This window comes from Nomascus leucogenys, chromosome 22a (genome assembly GCF_006542625.1).
Source record: "Nomascus leucogenys isolate Asia chromosome 22a, Asia_NLE_v1, whole genome shotgun sequence".
NCBI lineage: Eukaryota > Metazoa > Chordata > Mammalia > Primates > Hylobatidae > Nomascus > Nomascus leucogenys.
In genome coordinates this window covers 116,636,469-116,655,576 of record NC_044402.1, presented here as the reverse complement: position 1 = coordinate 116,655,576, position 19,108 = coordinate 116,636,469, and the positions used below count along the sequence as shown (strand labels likewise).

General features: G+C 40.0%; 1 protein-coding gene across 1 annotated transcript in view; it reads left to right on the top strand.

Annotated features, from left to right (window-relative positions):
* Positions 1-19,108, top strand: part of PECR (peroxisomal trans-2-enoyl-CoA reductase) — a 50,045-nt gene that overhangs the window by 8,310 nt on the left and 22,627 nt on the right. Inside the window, exons 2-4 of the mRNA XM_030802959.1 lie at positions 7,342-7,475; positions 8,379-8,544; positions 15,251-15,332. Coding sequence (XP_030658819.1) covers positions 7,342-7,475; positions 8,379-8,544; positions 15,251-15,332 — 382 coding nt within the window. The remainder of the gene's footprint in view (positions 1-7,341; positions 7,476-8,378; positions 8,545-15,250; positions 15,333-19,108) is intronic.

Here is a 19,108-nt window from a genome sequence, read left to right as displayed (position 1 = left end):
GAAGGCCTAAGACATTATTGTTTACTATTGTAGAATTTATAAACGCTGTACACACAGGCTAAACTAAATTTACAAAAAAATAAAGTAATTGCAGCTATGACATTACAGTGGCTACAGCACCACTGGATGATAAGAATGTTTAACTTCCACTTTAATCTTATGAGGCCACTGCCATACATGTTGGTCTATCATTGACCAAAACATTGTTATGGGGTGTGTGACTGTGTTTCAGTTATTTTTCCTGCTGGGAGAAGAGGGCCCTCCTGGAAACAAAAGGAGAAGGGAGTAAGCATTCTCCTAACAGTATAACTTAATGTTTTTGTTGAACATTATATATTTTGATAAATTAAATTCCATTTTAAAGTTAGGCAAGGCTTACAAGGAACTCATGGTGAATCTTTCCAATTTTTGCTTTATAAAACCCTCAGATTGCACACGAGAATTTCCAAAAGTTGTTACCATTTTTAGTTTACTAAATTATAACCTAAACTTTAAACATAGTTTTTAAAATTGTCTTATTTTGTACAAGCTCTATGGAAAACAGTATAGAGATTTCTTAAAGAATTAAAAATAGGGCAATGGATACATATGTAACAAACCTGCACATTGTGCACATGTACCCTAAAACCTAAAGTATAATTAAAAAAAAAAAGAATTAAAAATAGAATTGCCATTCAATTCAGCAAACCCACTACTGGGTATTTACAAAGGAAAATAAATCACTATGTGAAGAAGACACCTGCTCTAGTATGTTTATCACAGCACTGTTCATAGTAGCAAGTAAAGGAATCAACATAAGTGTCCATCAGTGGATGATTGGATAAAGAAAATATGTTATATATACCATGGAATACTACTCAGCCATGAAGAAGAATGAAATATTGTCTTTTGCAGGAACATGGATAGAACTGGAGGCCTTTATCCTAACTAAAATAATTCAGAAACAAGGTCAAATGGTGCATGTTCTCACTTATAAGTGGGAGCTAAAGAGTGGGTACACATGGACATACAGAGTAGAATAATAGACATTGGAGACTAAAAGGTGGGAGGGTAGAAGCAGGGGAGTGAGGATTGAAAAATTACCTGTTGGGTACAGTGGCCACTATTCAGGTGATGGATACACTAAAAGCCCCTTGTAACAAAACTGCACTTGTCCCCCCTACATCTATAAAGATAAGAAATAAAATAAAGTGCCTTATTTTCATATGCAGTAGCTAGCTTATCTTATACAACTAAAATAGTTCAGGCCAAATGGAGAGCCCTTGTTCTCTGTGCCTTAATGAACTTCATTTATTCCACCTGTATATGTTGGACTGTGTGTTAGCCTAACACATAGTGCAATTACAGGATCCCTGCCTCCCAGGGGATGACAGTGAGTGGAGCAGATTATTAAATTAACAGGTAATTATGTTACAGTGAAATGCTGTATTAGGGGGAAAACAGCCTATAACTGTATTGCCTCACATAGAATTTAACACTGAAAAACCACTGCAATCCAGCCTGGGCAACACACTGAGACTTCATCTTTAAATATGTATGTACAAGAACCACTTAACAGTTCATAGGTAGTCTTTGCTTTTGCATGGCATTGTGGCATTGTAGCAATGATCATGCAAGCTGAAACTATGCAAAGCAAAAATAGTCAATGGGAAAAAGTACAATTATTTCATGATCTTCAAAAATTTTTGTCAAAGTGGCGCCCAAACGGGACTTTCAGGGACAAACAGAGACCTGAAGGGACCTAAAGAGGCCTGCAGGGACAAATAGAGATAAGTAGGGATAAATAGAAATAGAGATAGAGTTAAATAGAGACAAATAGAGACTTTTTGGCAAAAGTCATCTTAACTTGCAGGGCGTTACTGTAGTCCCAGGAGTTGTTGATTTTGATTGTGAAGAGGAAATTCCACTAGTGGTAATGTCACAAGAACTCTGGGTTTTTGAACCAGGAGAATACATTGCACAACTATTGCTTGTTCCCTGTAAGTTGCACCCTTCTCCACGAAGGGAGGAGCGAGGGAATCAAGGATTTGAAAGTACAACTAGGAGAGAGATTTATCTATCACAACCCATAACATTTAATGGACCCACCTGTACAGTACAAATTGAAGGCTTAATGATTTTTTTTTTTGTTTTTGCTATACTGTTGCACGAGAAGGATGAGCTTCAATTTGCTTTCCCTGTGCCTTCTGTTAATCAGAGAGAGCCTGCCTCTCCTTATCAATGAGAAGCTTACTCCATGGTAATAAACCGAAGAGGCAGAAGCTGAGTTACAGCTTGTGGAGCAGATGCTTTGGCAACGGCATGCCTCCTGGTCACAGCCACAAAAGCCTTTGCTTCTGTTCTGGCAGATTTACTAACGTGGCGATGAGGGTACGCTTGTGTTTTTGCAGGAGATGAACAAACTGTGTGGGTGCCCTCAAGGTGTGTGCAACCACAGAACGGGAGACCGGAGGGACCCATGGATCCCAACCATGGGCCCAGTTCCCCCAGTATGAGCTGAATGCGAAGATGGAATGAACCACTAAGGCTGCACATTTTGCAATTGCCTGTCTTAATTAATTCAAAAACAAAAAGGGAGAGATGTTGCAGGCTGAAAGAGTGAGGGTCGTGATGAACTCAGTATACCACTGGAGGGTATATGAGCAAACAGCAAACTGTTCTCATAAATGCAGAATGTTGGCAAACTGACAAACTGCACCTGCCACCCTGAAGGAATGCTGAGGGCAGTCACGACCCAGGCGCAAGTGTTTCTTGTGATGAGGCACATCTGAAGCCTGTTAGCAATAATGTGAACCTGTGATCAGTTAAGCAGCTGACCAAATGTTACCTCGTCCTCCCTGCTCTTTCTACCCAATAAATACAAAAGGCCGCAGAAGCTCAAGGCTGCTGCCTTTGCTCACTAGCAGCAGGGAGCCGTCTTCTTCTTCCCCTGGCCCCTTCCTTTAAAACAGTTTCTTTTGTTTTAAGTTTTCATTTCTGCGTTCATCCTCCTTGGTTCAGCCTCGTAATGACCATCTCAAATAGTAAGTAGTAACGGTAGTTAACTGTCATAGTGACGGTCTCAAGTAGTAACCATGGCAGTCTGCCACATAGGGAAATGAAAAAAATAATACAACTAGACTAGTTTCACTGGGGAGATGTTGGTCAAAGAGTACAAAGTTTCATTTAGACCGGAGGAATAAGTTCTGATGATCTACTGCACAGCATGATGGCTACAGTTAGTAATGCATTGTGTATTTCAAAATAGCGAAAATAGTGGATTTAGAATGTTCTTTTTTTTTTTTTTTTTTTTGAGACGGAGTCTCGCTCTGTCGCCCAGGCTGGAGTGCAGTGGCACAATCTCGGCTCACTGCAAGCTCCGCCTCCCGGGTTCACGCCATTCTCCTGCCTCAGCCTCTCCGAGTAGCTGGGACTACAGGCGCCTGCCACCACGCCCGGCTAATTTTTTGTATTTTTAGTAGAGACGGGGTTTCACCGTGGTCTCGATCTCCTGACCTCGTGATCCACCCGCCTCGGCCTCCCGAAGTGCTGGGATTACAAGCGTGAGCCACCGCGCCTGGCCTCAAAGAAATGATAAGTATAAGAGGTGATAGATACATTAGCCTGATTTCATCATTCCACAATATATTTATATATCAAAATATCACATTTTACCCCATAAATGTATAGTTGTCAGTTAAAAACAAAAATTAAAAAACCTCAGTATTGAAAATTAAACTGTTTTATTTTCATGTGAAAAGCGTTAGTGCTTGCCTTCTCATTGTATACCTTATGATATAGAGCAAGCATTTTTTTTCTATACCTTGTTAAGTTGTTGTACTCCTTTCTATGTTTGGATCAGCTTCCAGCATTTTATCCTTTATACTTTTTCAGTGTCATGAAATATTTCCAAAAGTTTCTTTTTTTTTTTTTTTTTGACAGAGTCTTGCTCTTGTCACCCAGGCTGGGGTGCAATGGCACGATCACAGCTCACTACAACCTCTGCCTACTGGGTTCGGGCAATTTTCCTGCCTCAGCCTCCCGAGTAGCTGGGATTACAGGCACCTGCCACCACGCCTGGCTAATTTTTGTATTTTTAGTAGAGACGGGGTTTTGCCATATTGGTCAAGCTGGTCTCGAACTCCTGACCTTGTGATCTGCCCACCTCGGCCTCCCAAAGTACTGGCATTACAGAAGGGAGCCACCACGACTGGCCCCAAAAGTTTCTTTAATGTGAAGTTTTTTGTGGGCATCACTTCCTCTGGGATATCTTCGTCTTCTTTGTCACAGGCACTTTCCTCATTATGTTAAGTTCGCCTTCAGTAAGATTTTCTGGCTTTCTGTAGTTTCTAGAATGGCAGCAGTGTCACGCATTCCCCTTTTATAATTCCCCTGACATGCAATTCTAATTTCGCTTCCAGTGTTACCAATTTTCATTTCTTGGTCTCACTTTCCATGTTTGTTGGCCAGTCCCTCCTTAGATCATGTGTTTTTGTAAAATGTCACTTGGGTTTCTTGTTGAAAGACCAGGAGGTGACACAGCTATATGCTTTGCTGTCTGAGCTCTTCTGAATTGAAGAAGAGATGCACAGTGGGCATTCACTGATAGACGCTGGAAGAAATGACATGATTAATCACTGATCTTGATGTGCATCTGTTATTTATGATTTGTGGGTTGAAAGGCTAGCAGTGAAGTTTGCATTTTATGCAGTTACAGTTAATATACCATGGTTATTGAAATTTGAACCATGTTGTTGAGAGACTGGTGTCTTTAAGCTAAGCTAACTGAAATCAGAGCATATTAGAGCAGAGCAAAAGAAGGACCATCTCTACTTCCATTTCACCCTTCTTAGCCATTGTGCTATTATTCTCAAGGAGAAAGAGTGAATCATTTTATTTCTACATATGTTATAAATCTTATAATACGTTGTTATTAGTTTTGTTTTGAACTATCACTACCTTTAAAGAGATCTGAATAGAAAGAAGAAAAGTCTTTATATTTACTCACATAATTACTGTTTCTGCAACATAGACCTCATCTCTACTAAAAAAAAAAAAAAGAATTGGCCAGGTATGGTGGTGTATGTCTGTGGTCCCAGCTACTCGGGAGGCTGGGGTGGGAGGATCAGTGGATCCCAGAAGGTCAAGGCTGCAGTGTACCAAGATCACCACTGCACTCCAGCCTAGGCAACAGAGTAAGACCCTGTCTCAAAAACAAACACACGAACCGTTTTTAGTTCTCTTTCTTCTTCTGTATATTTTTAGATTTTTATCTGGCATCATTTTCCTTCTACTTGAAGGACTTCCTTTCATCTTTTTTGTAGTGCAGATTACCTTGATGAATTCTTCCAGCTTTCATATGTGTGAAAAAGTCTTTATTTTGCGATAATTTTTGAGAGATATTTTCACTGGGTCAAGATTTCTAGGTTCACCATCTTTTTCATTGCTTTCAGTACCGTAAAGATTTTCACTGTCTTCTGGCTTGCATTGTTTCTGAAAGAAGTCTTTATCTTTCTTGTTCTATACTTAATGTGTTGTTTTTCTCTGGCTGCTTTTAAGATTTTTCTCTTCATCACTGGTCTATTTAATTATATCATCAGTGTCATTTCTGGTTCTGGTTTTTTTTTTTTTTTTTTTTTTTGATATGGAGTCTTGTTCTGTTGCTCAGGCTGGAGTGCAGTGGGGTGATCTCAGCTGCTGCACCATCTGTCTCCTGGGTTCAAGCAATTCTCCTGCCTCAGCCTCCTGAGTAGCTGGGATTACAGGCACATGCCACCAGGACTGGCTACTTTTTGTATTTTTAGTAGAGACAGGGTTTCACCATGTTGGTCAGGCTGGTCTCAAACTCCTGACCTGACGATCGGCCCGCCTCAGCCTCCCAAAGTGCTGGGATTACAGGTGTCAGCCACTGCGTCTGGCCTGGGTCTGTTTTTATTAATTGACTTTTCTCCTCATTATGTGCTGCTATTTTCCTGTTCCTTGGCATGCCTGGTAGTTTTTTTTTGTTGGATGCCAGATACTGAATTTGACCTTGATGGACGTTGGCTATTTTTATATTCTTATAAATATTCTTAGACAGGCGCAAGAGATTGAGACCATCCTGGCCAACATGGTGAAACTCCGTCTCTACTAAAAATATAAAAGTTAGCCAGGCCTGGTGGTGCACACGTGTAGTTGCAGCTACTTGGGAGGCTGAGGCAGGAGAATCGCTTGAACCTGGGAGATGGAGGTTGCAGTGAGCTGAGATCATGCCACTGCACCCCAGTCTGGCCACAGAGCGAGACTCCGTCTCAAAAAAAAAAGAAAAAAAATATGTATATATTCTTGAGCTTTGTTCTGGGATACAGTTAGGTCACTTGAAAACAACCTGATACTCTAAAAGAGGCTTGTTCTGAGCAGCCTTTAGTCTATGGTGAATTTTGCCTCACTGCGGAAGCCATCTGCTTCTGCGTATTTTACCAAATGCCCCGTGAAAGGTTTTTTTCTGGTGGGCACACTGACCATTCCCAGTGTTGTGTGAGTGCCAGGGTTTGATCTCCCTGCCCATTTTTGCTAGTTCTTTCCTCTTTGATTTATTCCCAAGCATCGATCGGTACTCAGGTGAAGATTCAAGAGAGACTCTGCAGATCTCTGGAGTTCTCGCTCTCTGTATATCTTTTCTCCCTATCCCCTGGGCAATCTCACTGCCTTGGCCCTCTAGACTCCCAACTTCATCTCTTCCACCAGGGAGACTTTGGTCTCTGAATGTGTTCCCCTCCCTTGCTGCAGTGTAGAACCTTTCTCCAGGCAGCAAGCTGGGGCAATCCAAGGGCTCATGTTTGATTTCACTGTCCCAGAGATGACCATCCAGTGCTACTGGATGTCCAGTGCCAGAAAACCATCGTTTCATATATTTTGTCCAATTTTTTAGTTATTTCAGGATGGAGGGCAAATTCAGTTTCTGTTACTCCATCTTGTCCAGAAGCAGAAGTACTAATTCAGCTTTTTTTTTTTTAAGACATAGGAACACACATGGCCAGGTGCAGTGACTTGTGCCTATAGTCCCAGAACTTTGGGAGGCCAGGTGGGAGGATTACTTTAGCCCGGGAGAAGTTCAAGGCTACAGTGAGCTATGATCAAGCCACTGCACTCTAGCCTGAGCAACAGGGTGAGACCTTGACTCTAAAATAAAAAATACTTTAAAAAATGGAACACATGATGTATTTTTTCAATATTATTATTGTTGGAATTTGGACAACTCATGAAGGCATATTTACTTGTTCCCTGGCTGTTTAGTTTTCAAGTAAACAGTGGTCATTGCATAATGTGGTCATTGCATCCCATGAAGGCATATTTATTTGTTCTCTGGCTGTTTCTCCTCAGGGAGTAATGTGGTCATTGCATCCCGTAAGTTGGAGAGATTGAAGTCTGCGGCAGATGAACTGCAGGCCAACCTACCTCCCACAAAGCAGGCACGAGTCATTCCCATACAATGCAACATCCGGAAGGAGGAGGAGGTAATGGAGATATATCTATATCATTTATTCATTCATTGTAATTTGCAGTAGTGGTTCTTAAACCTGGCTGTGCTTCAGGTTCTCCTATTGTAGCTGTCTTAGATGAGGCTCACTAGAAGCAGAGGCTGTGAAAGAGATTCTCATTTTAATGATTTACTGAGCCAGTGACTCCTGGAGAAGGAGAGGAAGGGAGGCAAGAATGTGGTCTCAGCTAGAGATAGCCTTTTGCCCTTTAAGTCTTTATTTTTATTTTTATTTTTATTTTTGAGACAAAGTCTTCTCCTGTTGCCCAGGCTGGAAGGCAGTGGCGCGATATCAGCTCACTGCAACCTACACCTCCCAGGTTCAAGCAATTCTCCTGACTCAGCCTCCTGAGTAGCTGGGACTATAGGTGCATGCTACCATGCCCAGCTAATTTTTGTATTTTTCATAAAGACGGGTTTCACTATGTTGGCCAGGCTGGTCTCAAACTTCTGACCTCAGGTGATCTGCCTGCCTCGGCCTCCCGAAGTGCTAGGATTACAGGCGTGAGCCACCATGCCTGGCCCTTAGAGTCATTTTTTAATGTTCATTTTAATCTGATTTCATCACTGTTTATTCTGGGTTGGTAGCTTACAAATTAATATATGACCGAGGCCTGCCCTACTCAAGGGTGTTCCAGGCCCTTTGATATATCTTGTCGTCAAAATTACAGTTTTAGCTTTATGATCTGTGGGTATTGGGTGCTGGTACATTACTCATTGGTGTGGGATTTTTACTCTTTTTCATTGCTGCATGTTCATTCATTGTGGTACTTGGAGTGACTGTTCACTGTGAGAGTCACTCTAGAGCAAGCAATCAGGCGAGGTAGCAAGTTAGGCTATTAAACTTTTCCTTTTAGTAACTTCTACTGTTCTTCTTTAGGTGAATAATTTGGTCAAATCTACCTTAGATATTTATGGTAAGATCGATTTCTTGGTGAACAATGGAGGAGGCCAGTTTTTTTCCCCTGCTGAACACATCAGTTCTAAGGGATGGCACGCTGTGCTTGAGACCAACCTGACGGGTACCTTCTACATGTGCAAAGCAGGCAAGTACCATCAGTATCCACAAGTCACCGTGTCTTTATTTAGAGATCTCAGGAATCCTATTAGGGACTCAGAAGCCCTATGTCATTAACATTTATTGGCTGGATTTTCTCACTTACGACATAGGAATGTAAATTGGTACATTTCAGTGTAGTAATTTGGCAACATTTATAAAATGTGGATATCCTTCAATCTCATCATTTTATTTCTTGGAATTTATTTATTTATTTATTTATTTTTTTTTTATTTATTTATTTTATTTTTTTTTTGAGATGGAGTCTCGCTCTTTCACCCAGGCTGGAGTGCAGTGGCGCGATCTCGGCTCACTGCAGGCTCTGCCCCCTGGGGTTCACGCCATTCTCCTGCCTCAGCCTCCCGCGTAGCTGGGACTACAGGCGCCCGCCACCTCGCCCGGCTAATTTTTTGTATTTTTAGTAGAGACGGGGTTTCACCGTGTTAGCCAGGATGGTCTCAACCTCCTGACCTCATGATCCACCCGCCTTGGCCTCCCAAAGTGCTGGGATTACAGGCGTGAGCCACCGCACCCGGCCTTCTTGGAATTTATTATGAGAAAATTATTAATGATCTGTACATAGATTTAGCTATTAATTTGTTCATAAAATTTGAGAAAACTCTCACACTTACTTTGTTTTTAAGAATTAATCTGTTAAATCTTTTAGCAGAACCAATTAATAAATTCAGGGAGAATACCAGAGACAGAGTCTGTATGCTCTCTAACAACTAATTAGCATGCATACATAGTCTTTGGATTAAAGGTCATGTTTCTTGGGTGGTTAGTACTGAACTCCTGAGTTGGGTAACTCAAGAGATTTTGTAAAAACTACCCAAATCTTTCTTAGGATGAAAAATACAGAACAAGTACAACCCTATCTCAAAGGGTCTTCATGCCAACATGAATTAGGCTTTATATTCTTAGTATCTACAAGTCAGAGGTCTTGCAGACATCTCTACCTAACGAGCAGAATCAACCTCTGTCTAAGTTGTTATACAAGTTGGGTTGTTCCAGTGGAAAAACGCAGAAACAACAGGGCTTGAATATGAGTTTATTTTTCTCACATAAAAAGTCCAGGTAGGTAGTGTAAGGATTATATGGTAGTTTCATAATCATTAGGAACTGAGGATCCTTGTTATTGCTCTACTGTTCTTGACCTGTGGTTTCCATTTCATGATTGAAGAGGGCTGCTCCAGTTCTTGCTATCAAATCTGCATTCCAGACAACAGGAATGAGGAAAAAGTGTAATGCTCACCCATTCCTTTTATGGGCACCATCTGGAAACACCATGATGTTTGCTCACATTCATCAGCTAGAATTCAGTTAAATGATCATACCTAGCTGTAAAAGAAACTGGGAAATAGAGTCCTTAGGTGGTCAGCTATGTGCCTAAAACAAACTCTATTTCTACGGAAGAAAGGGAGAATGAGTATTAGGAGACAACTAGTGGTCTCTAACCCAAGCTTTATAACTCGGTGCTTTCACTCCTTCTAACAAGCAAATCAGCAATGTCTTACCAATCCAAGATTCCTTACTAACAACTGTCAATTAAAAGTCTACAGAATTGAAATTCAGCCATGATTTTTATTAGCCAAAACTGAATTAAACAATACAAGGCTGGCTGGGCATGGTGGCTCATGCCTGTAATCCCAGCACTTTGGGAGGCCGAGGCGGGCAGATTACCTGAGCTCAGGAGTTTGAGAACCAGCCTGGGCAACATGGTGAAACCCCATCTCTACTAAGATACAAAAAAAAAAAAAAAAATTAGCCAGGCAGCGTGCATCTGTAGTCCCAGCTACTCGGGAGGCTGAGGCAGGAGAATCTCTTAACCCGAGAGGCGGAGGTTACAGTGAGCCGAGATCATGCCACTGTACTCAAGCCTGGGTGACAAGAGTGAGACTCTGTCTCAAATAAATAAATAAATAAAAAGTAAAACAAATACAAGGCCTATTATTTTTGCTTTTACTTATTTGGGGCTTTTAGTTTTTACTTTTCCTAAGTTATATTTTTCTTTTTTCTTTTTTTTCTTTTGGAGATGGAGTCTCGCTCTGTCGCACAGGCTGGAGTGCAGTGGCGTGATCTCTGCTCACTGCAACCTCCACCTCCCGGGTTCAAGCGATTCTCCTGCCTCAGTCTCCCAAGTAGCTGGGACTACAGGCGCCTACCACCACATCTGGCTAATTTTTATATTTTTAGTAGAGACGGGGTTTCACCATGTTGGCCAGGATAGTCTCCATCTCCTGACCTTGTGATCCACCCACCTCGGCCTCCCAAAATGCTGGGATTCCAGGCATGAGCCACTGCGCCCAGCCATATTTTTCTGTATCTTGAAAATAATAGTGAAAAACTGAAAACCATGTAAATATTCTGGAGTAAAATATTAGTTGAGTGAATTTTTTTACATCTATATGATAAAGAACTATGCAGCCATTAAAAATATTGACATAAAAATGTACTCATTAACATGAAAAAATATTGCCAGATATCACTGCCAAAAAAGCAAGTTATAAAATATTTTATCCAACATGTTCACATTTCTGTAAAAAAAACAGTATGTATTTATGTGTGCATATATATGAATAGAAATGATTGTGAAAAAATTTATACCAAAATACAGCCGTGTTGTTTAACAACAGGGATTTGTTCTGAGAAATGTGTCATTAGGCAATCTCGTTGTTGTATGAACATCATGGAGTGTACCTACACAAACCTGGATGGTATAGCCTACTACACACCTAGGCTACAAACCTGTATAGCATGTTGCTGTACTGAATACTGTAGGCAATTGTAACATCAAGTATTTGTGTATCTCGACGTAGAAAAAGTACAGTAAAAATGTGGTATTATAATCTTATGGGACCACTATTATATATGCAATCTGTCTCTGACCAAAACATTGTTGTGACACATGACTGTATTGACATGTATCACCTCCAGGAGGTAAAATTACGTATTATTTTTATTTTTTTCTTTGTGCTTCTCTGCCCTTTCTACTTTTTCTAATATGACCATATATTACTTAAGCAATTAAAATGATTTAAAAGATGACTGCCCTGAAGTCCCCATCCAGTCTGTTTCAGCTTGTACCCTGGGACACAATATGCTATTGTTAAAGAATTGTGAAAAAAATCCACATATAAATTATTGGTGAATTTGGACTTTCCTATAGACTTTTATTATTCATTTTACTGATACAGGAATTTTTACCCCAATTTACTTTTGGAAAAATGTTGGATCTGTGGGAAAGTTGAAGAAACGATACAATGGATTTCTGTATACCTATCATTTAGATTCATGAAGCATTGTCAGGCGCGATGGCTCATGCCTGTAATCTCAGCACTTTGGAAGGCCTAGGTGGGCGGATCACTTGAGGTCAGGAGTTTGAGACCAGCCTGGCCAACATGGGGAAACCCTGTCTCCACTAAAAATACAAACATCAGCCGGGAGTGGTGGTGCATGCTTATAGTCCCAGCTACTTGGGAGGCTGAGGCAGGAGAATCTCTTGAACCTGGGAGGCGGAGGTTGCAGTGAGCTGGGATGGTGCCTCCAGACTGGGTGACAGAGTGAGACTCTGTCTCAAAAAAAAAAAAAAAAAAAAAAAAAAAAAAAAAAAAAATTCACCACGCACTGACATTCCCATTTACAGGATCTCTCTTTCTCTCTCTCTCTCTCGCCCTCTCTGCACGCATGCGTGTGCGCGCGCACACACACACACACACACACACACTGCAAATTACAGATACAATGGTACTTTGCTTATATATCTCTTAAATATAAACACATTTTCTATATAATTACAATACCATTATTACACCTAAGAAAATTCACAGTAATTCAATAAAATCACTCATTATATAGTCCTTATTGAAATTTCCGTAATTGTTTTCCCAGCTTTTAAAATCTAAGATGTTATCAAATTCATGTATTGCGTTTATGTCTCTTTAGTTTCTTGTACTCTAAAAAAAATTCATACTTTTTATATTTCATAACAGTGACTTATAGAATGTTCCAAATTCTGGATTTCTCTAATTGTTTTGTGGTGATTATATTCATTTAAATATTTCTGGCAAGACCCCTTCATATATGGTATATATACTTCTTATTGCATTACACCTGTAAGTCTATAGTTAAGGTGGTTTTACTATTGGTCATCTTAAATTTTTTCACTTGTCTAAGATTCTGACCACCAAACCTTTCTGTTGTAAAGATACATTTTTCTATTTGTAAACTATAAGTAATCTGTGGATAATACTTTGAGACCATGTGAAGATACTGTTTTCCTATGTACTTTTATCCAATGGGTTTAGATTCCTTTTTTTTTTTTTTTGGAGACAGGGTTTCGCTCTGTCACCCAGGTTGGAGCGCAGTGACGTGATTGTGGCTCACTGCAGCCTCCACCCCCTGGGCTCAATCGATTCTCCCACCTCCTGAGTAGCTGGAGGTACAGGTGCATGCTAGGCTACTAACCACCATGCTCAGCTAATTGTTTTTTTTTTTTTTTTTTTTTTTTTTTTTTTTTTTTTTTTTTTTTTTTTTTTTGGTATAGCCGGGGTCTCCCTATGTTGCTGAGGCTGGTCTCAAACTCCTGGGCTGAAGCCATCCATCCGCCTCTGCCTCTCAAAGTGCTGGGATATAGGTGTGAGGCACTGCTCCCGGCTCATTCCATTTTTGATTCTTGCCTGATTCAGTTTCAGAATTGGAAGATGCAAAATGATGATTTTAAAAATTTATGCCTTATTTATTAATCGGTATTCTTTTATAAAGATGAGTTTTTCTTTTTTTTCTCACCTCCCTACTAAGCATTACTATTGATGAATGGAATTTATTTTTATTCAGTATTTCTAACCCATTATTGTCATTTTCTCTCTGATGTTCTAGTGGACCGGCTAATCTGGCTTCTCTGTCTTTTTGAAATGGCTCAGACCTGTTTCTCCAAGAAGACCTAGTTCCCTTTAGTAGGGAATAATAATTATTGTTTGCTTATTTATTTATTTACTTTTTGGAGAGAGAGTCTTGCTCTGCCACCCAGGCTGGAGAGTAGTGGTTCAAGGCTGCATAGCCCACTGCAGCCTTGAACTCCTGGGGTCAAGCAATTCTCCCTGCTTCAGCCTACCGAGCAGCTGCTACTATAGGCACATGATACCATGCCAGGCTAATTTTTAAATTTTTCATAGAGACAGAGTTTTTCTGTGTTGCCCAGGCTGGTCTTGACCTCCTGGCCTTAAGTGGTCCTCTCACCTTGACCTCCCAAAGTGCTGGGGTTACAGGTGTGAGCCACCACTCCTAGTCAGGAATGATTTTTAGAAGGCGAGATTTGGGTACTACATGTGTTCACTACTACTGGGTTATCATTACTTCTAGACATTTTCAGAACTAGGAAATAAATAAATATATGTATATGGTGGTATTTATCCAGAAGCAGAAAGTCTGTGTAGAATAATTTAAATAAATGGTTATTCTCCTTTCTTGTGCTAAAATCAAATGATTTTATATGTTTTCATATATTTTTCATATGTTTTCAAGCATATATAAGTAACAAAATATTTAACAATGAAGTTAACAGAAAAAGTTTAAGACTTGTATGCCACAAACTGCCAGACATTGCTGAGAGAAATCAAAGAAGATTTAAATAATGTAAAGATATTCAGTGTTTATGGGTTAGAAGGTCCAATATTGTTAATGTGTTAGTTCTTTCCAAATTGATCTGTAGATTCAATGCAATCCCTGTCAATTTTTGTAGAAATTAACAAACTGATCCTAAACTACATATGAAGATGCAGAGGGCCCAGAATAGCCAAAACAATTTTGCAAAAGAAGAAAGTTGGAGGACTGAATGCTTCTTGATTTCAAAGCTATTTCTTGATTTTAAGACAGTGTGGTACTGACATAGGATAGATATATAGATCAACATGATTATAGTCATTAGGGAAATGCAAATAAAAACTCCAGTGTGATACCACTTCACACCCACTAGATGGCTATTATCAAAAAATCAGACAGCAATGGCATGTAGAAACTACATCCCCCATGCATTTCTGACAATAATGTAAAATGGGGAGGGACACTTTGGAAAACCATTTGGCAGTTTCTTTAAAAGCTAAACAGAGTTAACATATGACCACACAAAGATTTGTATTCATAATTGCTCCAAAGTGGAACTATCCAAATGTTTATCAGCTGATAAGTGGATAAATAAAACATGGCATAGCCGTATAATGGAGTACTACTCGGCAATCAAAAAGGAACTATTAACACATTACAACGTGGATGAACCTCACAAACATGATTCTAAGTGGAAGAAGTTAGACACAAAAGACCACATATTGTGTGATTCACTTTACTTTAGATTTTCGAAAAGGTAAAGGCAAATCTAGAGAAACAGAAAGATGAGTGTTTACCTGGGGATGGGTTAAGCTGCAGATGGGTGTGAAGGAACTTTTTGGGGTGATGGAAAGGTTCTCAAGCTGGATTGTGGTAATGGTTGCACAACTCCGTATATTTATTAAAAGTCATTACATTGCACACTTAAAGTAGATGAATTTTATGATGTGTAAATTTTACCTCAGTCAGGCTTTTTATAAGGAAATGTAAATGGACATGTAAAACATATCAAACAGGCAGTGTGCTGAAACAAGGTATTAGGAGGGTCAGGATACTTTAAAGATTTAATGATTGAGTTTGCCTCTATCCTGCAGTTTACAGCTCCTGGATGAAAGAGCATGGAGGATCTATCGTCAATATCATTCTCCCTACTAAAGCTGGATTTCCATTACTTGTGTAAGCGTTTTTATGTTGTTTTCTTTCTATGTCTTTGAGTTTTGTCTTCTGAATGGGGGAAGCAGGATAGGGAACATTTCTTAAATCAAGATCATTAATACCTTTAATGAGTTGTGATCCTAATAGTTAGCATTTTCTTTTATTTGAACTTAAAATTCAAAGTACTTCTAAAACATTTCCATCCAGATGCGGACTGCCAGATTTACCAAGGAAAGGGAAAATAGTATTTGTTGTTTGTCTGATGTTCAGATTAAACTGGATGTCTTGTGTTTTATTGGGCAACTCTAATCCCGATGTGACTAAACTGGCCATCACTGTCTGGGAATAGCTTATTTGTTAAAGTATAGAAATGAAACTAATCTGTGTTAATTTAGATTTGAATACCATTAATATACCTACTTGATTTTACACAGGACTGCTAAGTTGTTCCTCCTAACAGATAATCCAGGATTTTTTCTCCAAAAGTTTCTGAGGTTTTGTGCCTCCGATTAGCCACTCTGTACATGGAGAACGTGCCTCCTTTATGCAAATTTTAGTCCCTTGCTCATTTCCTGGATTATGCAGAACTGCCAAACATGTATAGGATAGAAATAAAATTCAACTTGGTTTAAGTAAAAATCTAGGGCAGTGGTTCTTCAAAAGTGACTTCCAGACCAGCCACATCCCCATCACTTGGGAGAAGTTGTTAGCACAGCAAATTATCCAGCCCCACTCCAGATCTGCTGCAAGAGAAACTCTGGGGGCAGAGCGCAGCCATTGTGCAAGCCCTGGAGGGGATCCTGGTACCTGCAGAGCCACCGTGGAAAGGGCATGTTAGGTTCAGCCACAATGTTAGCAGGAAGCTGCCTCTCCTTTTGGTTTTGCTTTCTTCATGTCTGCGTACATTCTCAGGCAGGCTGTCTCTAGGTGTGGCAAAAGGCGAGTACTAGCAAGAGTTAGAGGTCAACACTCTAGCTGTTCTTAACTCTGCAGTGAGAGAGTGCTTCTCAAGTCATGCCAGCAAAAACAATATTAGTGGTGCCAGCAGGTCCCAGAGAGGATACTCATTAACTGACCCTGCCTGATTATGTGTTCAGCCATTAACCAAAAACTGTAGAAATGAGGTTGCTCTGCTATGCATGGTCAGCCTGAGGAATGAGGAACTGCGGTCATCATCGCTCGGACATGGACTGAGAACAGGCAAGAGGTACTTCCTCAAGTGGAAATCAATGTGATGTTACTAAAAACAGAGTAAAAAATGGTGTGCAGGCCATTGATACCACTCTACCTTCTTTTCCTGCTCATTATTCTTTGCTAAATGTATTTACCTATTTTAGCATCTTGGAAGAAATAATTCAGATTGTAGGTTCTTTCTGGCATTTCCCATCCTCACAGGCAACTAGTGTTAATAGTTTTGGGGGCATATCTTTTTCCTACATTTTAACAACAAATTTAGGATACTATAAACACTATTCTGTATCTTGATGTTCTCAAATGAAGCAAATATCCTGGAGATATTTTCTTAATGGAGTCTAAAGAGATTTCTTCTTATTTTTTTATGGCGAATATGCCACTTTTATAAACCATAAGTAAGGAATGACTTATGTAACCATTTTCCAGTTGGTGAGCATTTGGGTTGTTTCCAACCTCTTGTTATTACCAAAGCTAAACTAAACACCTGCAGTAAGTAACATTTTCTGTACCTCAGATAGTGTGTAGCCTAAATTGCAAGAGGTATAATTGCTAAGTCCAAAGCCAAATGCCTATGTGATTTTAAGAGATATTGCCAAACTGCCCTTTAGAAAAGTTGTAGTTCCTTTATGAGTGAAATGTATCCTCTTTCATGCATATGTAAGAAGTAATGAGAGTTTCTTTTCTTAAAATACATTTTTGAAATGAAATCACTGGCTTTTCTGATATTTGGTTGGCTAGAAAAAAAACACGGCTTGTCTTTAACATGGAAAAGAAGTGTTTCAGATATTTCTCGCTTTTGTTCTCTTAAGAATCGTTTCCTTTTCCAGTGGCCTTCATACTTTGGACCATGACTCATAGTAAGAAATTTTACATCTTGACCTAGTAAATATATATGTGTATGTTTGTCTATAGGCAAAACAAAATTCGTGAAGCAAACATTCTTACGATGTATGGTGCACTCTGATTTTTCTTTCTTTCCTTCTTTTTTGTTTTGTTTTGTTTTGTTTTTTGAGATAGAGTTTCACTCTTGTTGCCCAGGCTGAAGTGCAATGGCGCGATCTGCTTCCTGGGTTCAAGTGATTCTTATGCCTCAGCCTCCTGAGTAGCTGGGATTATAGGCACCCACCACCACGCCCAGTAGTTTTTTGTATTTTTAGTAGAGATGGTGTTTCACCATGTTGGTCAGGCTGGTCTCGAACTCCTGACCTCAGGTGATCCACCCGCCTCAGCCTCCCAAAGTGCTGGGATTACAGGCATGAGCCACCACACCTGGCTGATATTTTCAATTTTATTGTGGTCTACTCTGTTGTATTTTCTTTTTTGCTCTTGCTGCTAATTACTTGCTAATTTTATTTCACTATTAGCATTGTGTTGTAATTTACAATTTGAAAGACATAGGTTTAGGTATCCTCTACAATAGAAGAGGAGGATGAATGTCAGAGATTGAGCACTCCTTTTTTTAAATTTCAGCTCTCTTAAGAGACAAATTGAAACTGTTGGCTGTCACTTGTTTACTTGACCAGTACAGGTACATGCGCAAGATACATCTGGAAATACTAAAATGAATCGGATACCATCCACACTCTGGGGGAGTCCACAATTAGTAAGGGAGCAAAGCATGAAAATAATCAGCCAGAGAGAGAAGGTGTTGGATATTCCAGTAAAGGTATTTGCAAGTGTGCAAGCAGGAGCACAGAGGAGGGCAGCATCCTGGCAACATGTCTCAAAGGTGAATTCGAGTTTGGTGACATATGAGGAGGAGAAAGGAAGGCAAGTCAATGAGACATTTACTTTGTAAAGACACAGAAATTTGAGACACTGTAGCACTTTTGGAAACTACAAATAATTCTTTGTGATGATGGGTGGTGTGGCAAAATGGAAATTAATACCTTGGAAGGGAGTGGGAGTCACAAAAGGCCTTAACTACCAGGGAGAGGAGTTTGAACTGCATCAGGGGTTCCTACACCAAAGCCTGTGGCCCTGGGGCTCTGGGGCTGTGCATCCAGGAGGGCGCTTAAATCCTCAGGGTTATCACAACTAAGGCATTTCTTTGGAGGATCTTTTTACTCTTAATGGTTGAGAAGGAAAACATTTATATTCAAGTATGTATTACAAAGAAAAGCTCAAGAATGATGAGGATTTGGGAGTCATAGTTTGGGGGAGCATTATCTAGTTGTCCTTTGTTGGGAGTATTTATGTGCTAGGTTTAGTCCTATTACAAGTTTTTTTTTTTTTTTTTTTTTTTTTTGAGACAGAGTTTCGCTCTTGTTGCCCAGGCTGGAGTGCAATGGCACTATCGCAGCTCACCACAAACTCCGCCTCCTGGTTTCAAGCGATTCTCCTGCCTCAGCTTCCTGAGTAGCTGGGATTACAGGCGTGTGCCACCACGCCCAGCTAATTCAGTATTTTTAATAGAGACGGGGTTTCTCTATGTTGGTCAGGGTGGTCTCGAACCCCTGACCTCAGGTGATCTGCCCACCTTGACCTCCCAATGTGCTAAGATTACAGGCGTGAGCCACTGTGCCCGGCCTACAAGTTGTTTTTACATTAAGTATCTTTTTTTTTTTTTTTTTTTAAGACAGAGTCTTGCTCTGTCACCCAGG